The sequence below is a fragment of the Limulus polyphemus genome, unplaced genomic scaffold (assembly GCF_000517525.1).
Source record: "Limulus polyphemus unplaced genomic scaffold, Limulus_polyphemus-2.1.2 Scaffold1966, whole genome shotgun sequence".
NCBI classification, from domain to species: domain Eukaryota; kingdom Metazoa; phylum Arthropoda; class Merostomata; order Xiphosura; family Limulidae; genus Limulus; species Limulus polyphemus.
Genome location: NW_013667576.1, coordinates 7,061 through 11,569, shown reverse-complemented (window position 1 = coordinate 11,569; position 4,509 = coordinate 7,061). Strand labels below are relative to the sequence as shown.

At 34.1% G+C, this 4,509-nt stretch overlaps 1 protein-coding gene across 1 annotated transcript in view; it reads left to right on the top strand.

Annotated features, from left to right (window-relative positions):
• LOC106465508 (nose resistant to fluoxetine protein 6-like) overlaps positions 1-4,509 on the top strand; it is a gene marked incomplete at its 3' end in the record, with an annotated part of 49,811 nt that overhangs the window by 39,792 nt on the left and 5,510 nt on the right. The window contains exons 11-12 of the mRNA XM_013925735.2: positions 2,363-2,442; positions 3,100-3,216. Of these exons, the coding sequence (XP_013781189.2) occupies positions 2,363-2,442; positions 3,100-3,216 (197 nt within the window). The remainder of the gene's footprint in view (positions 1-2,362; positions 2,443-3,099; positions 3,217-4,509) is intronic.

Below are 4,509 nucleotides of genomic sequence, written 5' to 3'. Positions count from 1 at the left end.
CAGTTGACACAGGTAGTGTGACGAGTGTGCGCGTGGTTACACAGCTTTGTGATTGAGAAGACGTGTGCGTGTATTGTGTGTGCTTCTACATATATTTGTGTGTTGTACATATGTGTTTATATATTTATATTCAAATCTGAAACACTGGTTCAATACACGTATTAAACCCGAACAGGCGACTTTTTGCGACTTTGTATATCAGAGCGTTTTTTGTTTAAGTACCTGCAATGAAGTTTCCAAGAAAAGCGATTACGAGCCTACTGCAGTGATCGTGTTTTAACTTGCGTTGCCATGTTTAAACCGGTTTGAAGAGTGCCGTTGATAAAAGGGACTGACATCAGTGAATTATGTCATATATTTTGCATATTTGAGTGTTAAAAGAGCTCACAAGAGGTAAGCATCTAATATTTTCAAACTTTGATATTTATTTAAGCCCTATATTTTAATCGCTATAGACTCAAAAAACGACTGAATTAAATTAACAAAGATTTTAATTAAATTAGTATCAAACTCTTAATACTATATTTGCGTATTAAGAATCTTAATTATTTTTTATGAAGTTATTCTAATTAACTTACATAATAAATTTTAAATACACTGGCAAATTATAAAAATTGCTTAATCAAATAACTTATCAGGAAAAAACTTTTAAACCAGTTACGTAATAACTTAATTTAATGTCGTGAACTATTTACATTTAGTTTATCATGTTTATATACATGTCAAAAAAAATTCTGAAAAACACAGTTTAAACACGGCAATACAAGCTAAAACATGATCGCTGCAGCAGGCTCGTAATCGCTTTTCTTGGAAACTTCATTGCAGGTACTTAAACAAAAAGTGCTCTGATATCCAAAGTCGCAAAAAGTCGCCTCTTCGGGTTTAATCCGTGTATTGAACCAGTGTTCCAGATTTAAATATAATTATATAAACACATATCTACAATACACAAATATACGTAGAAGCACACACAATACACACACACGTCTTTTCTATCAGAAAGTTGTGTAACCACGCGCACACTCGTTACACTACTTGTATCAACTGCCTGTAAGCATTGTATCGTCTTACAACAATGCACGCAGAGGCGACTGCAGGAATGAACTCTCATTGCAGGTCACAAAAAGTTGCCGAATTTTTTATTTCACTGATTTTCCTAAAAACTTATATTACTGTCAGATGCAAAAATCAGACTGGACAAATTTTGACATTTTTACTCACACTTATTTTAATTTTTTTTACATAGTAAGTTTATCTACAATCTATGATATTTCCATATAAATAGTTATATTTTAGCTCATTTGTGGCACAGTGCAGCGGTGAGCCGGATGAACTGACCTCGCGGGCCGTAGTTTGGTGACCCCTGGTCTAGGGTATCTCTGTCTACTCATTAAGTTGTAATATTGATGACCACTGAAAGGACAATCGCGGCCAGTGGTTAGTGTGCTGGACTGTGGATGTGAGGTTCTGGGGCTCACTCCACCCCCCTACCCCCAAAATTGCACTCCGTATTTTGGGGTCATGAGTGCATTATAAGAGTGACAGTCACCTCCAACTATTCAATTAGAGCAAACTAAGAGTTGCAAGTGGGTAGTGTTGACTAGATGCATTTCCTCTAGTCTACCCCTTCAAAATTTAAGACGGCAAGCACAGATAACTCTTGAGTAGCTTTGCGCAAAATTCAACAAACAAGTGACCACCAAGCTGGCCTTCTAGGATTACTGACCGGACAGTGGGAAGATAGAGCTGCCGTAATCAGTGTTTGCCTGCATGTGACACTATTCCTAAGGTCGGACATTTTGTTTGTTTGTGTTTCGTTTCTAAATTAGCTCAGATTTGACGTCTAATAGTGTTGAGCCGATCTCAAAGACGTCGTAATGATGATTTTCCACAAAGAAGTCCAGGTACCAAAATTACTCACCAGATGTCTAAAACCAGAACTTGATATTTGTTGATTCAGAGCAAAGCCATGTGAGCTATCTGCTGTGTCCGCCGCGGGAAAATGAGCCCCAAATCTTATCGATGTGAGTCCATAAACTTACCGCTGTACCACCGAGGGGACAACTCGATGTCATGGGCTATATTAAGTGTCACTTGATTAAATCGAGAACTTTGTAACGTAGGTACTAAACTTATTTATTAACGAATATGGAAGGTCCAAAAAATATTAGTTTTCGTGTTTTTGAAATCGTTCACGTTCCGTTCTGTAAACCTCTAACTTTTATAGTAATTTTCATTATATTGATATTTTACTGGTTCACCTATAACACTTCAATATACATTTGTAACTTAATAAGAGTTCTTTATTTTTTAAAGTCTGGGGTCGACTTTTCTGAATGTATGTTTTGGTTTATTTTTTCAGTGTTTCGGACCGACTTGGTACTTAGCAGCTGATATGCAGATGTACCTGATATCTCCTATTGTTCTTATCGCCTTATATAGGTACATGACACTGAAATTTTATTATGACAATTTTCACCTCTCATTGTATGTTTGTTGTACAGCACAAAACTACACAATGGGATGTCTCATTTCTACCCACCGCGTGTAACAAAACCCAATTTTTAGCGCTATAAACTCACAGGCTTACCTCTAGCCCCTCGAGGGTCATCTCCTTCTGTTCTTATCACGCTGTAGAGATAAATAATACCGTAGATTTTTTATAAGTTTATTGTGCCAATTTTCTCATTTTCTTTTTCTAAAAATGAAAAACAAAGCATTAGCAGCAACTACCATAGCTGTTATAATACGGATTTAATAATCTTCTTTTAGATAAACTCCATTAGGTTTATAGCTTTTATGCAAAATATACTTTTTAATTTGTTTCAACATTGAAGATTACTTATTTCATTTAACGTGTCAAATCAGTTTGATATCATATTTTATAGTAAAACAAAGTTATATTAAAATATGTCCACTGCTTTATAATCTTTAAGGGGAAATGCCGAAACTAAAAGCAACAATAACAATCCAACCTGATAATCCTACGTTTCATGTTTATATATCAACGACTTTAAAGATTGCGCGGTATCCTAAAATGTCTTTATTGAAAACAACGCCAGACGTTTAACAATAAATAATTTATATTTTCACCAACAGGTGGCCACGTATAGGAATTGGTCTCGCCGCCCTCGGAATGTTAGTATCATGGGTCGTTATCGCAGTAGTTACTGTGTGGATGGACTTTCCTCCTTCTGTAGTAATATTTGACGCCAAGTAAGACCACACTGCAAAGCAGATATCAAATGTATTTCAAATAACTCAGAGTAATTTTTAGTGTAAATATTTCATCTTTCAGTAGTTTCGTTTGAGTTAATATAATTATCTAGCGATTAGAAAAAACAAATAGAAAATCTAGGTGCACATATTGCTACATTACATTTTATATGAAGTAAAGTAGTTGTCCGTTTAGAAAACTCATTACATGTATATATATAAAACAATCCGTTATTGAAATACTTTACGTTAATTCATTATCGATCATGGAGATTTTAACGCAAACAAATGGTAACTATTAAGCTCACAGCCAGTTACTAGTGTAATACTGGCTTTGTTTAAACCTTTCAGGTGTCCCCCCGTGGGAGAGTGGTAAGTTTACAGACTTACAACGCTAAATTCCGGGGTTCGATTCACGCAGTTGACACAGTAGATAGCCCAATGTTGCTTGATTCTGGAATAACTAACCTTTCAAGTTTTACTTCTAATGTGTTTCGTTCGATAATCAAATTCCAATTGCATAAGAAGTATTAGCATTCAGTACACCTTGGTCAAATTAGAGTTCTACCTTCGGAGATTTACCTAATAAGAAGACGCTTGGTTTTGGTTTCGGTTTCATATCATCAAAAAATATTGAATAATTCTCGTTCATTATGCCTGAAAATGTTATATTTTATTTCCAATTGTTCATTAGTTTATTTTTCTGCTTGACTTGTAATTCCATTTACACATAAGAGTTGAAAGTTCGTGAGTTTAATATTTTTTGTGATTTATTCGTTAGGATTTTTGCTTGTGTTTATTTAGTAATACTGCAAGGAATGTTTAATTTCCGTTTCTTTACTAATGTCCAAGTAGTCAGTTTCGCTGTTTTCAGCATGATTAAACTTTTCAAAGGATATTATATGACATTATCTTCATGATTATTATAGAAAACCATTTCGAAAACATAGCTCTATATATGTGATAATACCATATAGTTTGACACCTTTAGGCTGCTTTCTATTCCTTATTATAGATAAATTATTGTATTATGTATCCGTGTTTTATCCTTGTTTAATACTGTGGGAACTACTGTTAGCTGTTTAGCAGAATCAGTCTTGAATATCTAAAGATTTGAAAGTAAACCATAAAACTGATCTTTTTATACAAATTGTGTTCTTACTAACCTGAGAAAAAAATAGTGAATTTGTCAAAATGAAACCTGATAAACATGTGTGGACAAAAAGTTTTAAAAATAAAATAATTATATTATATTTGTCACAATGAAACCTGACTAAACATGTCTGGACAAAA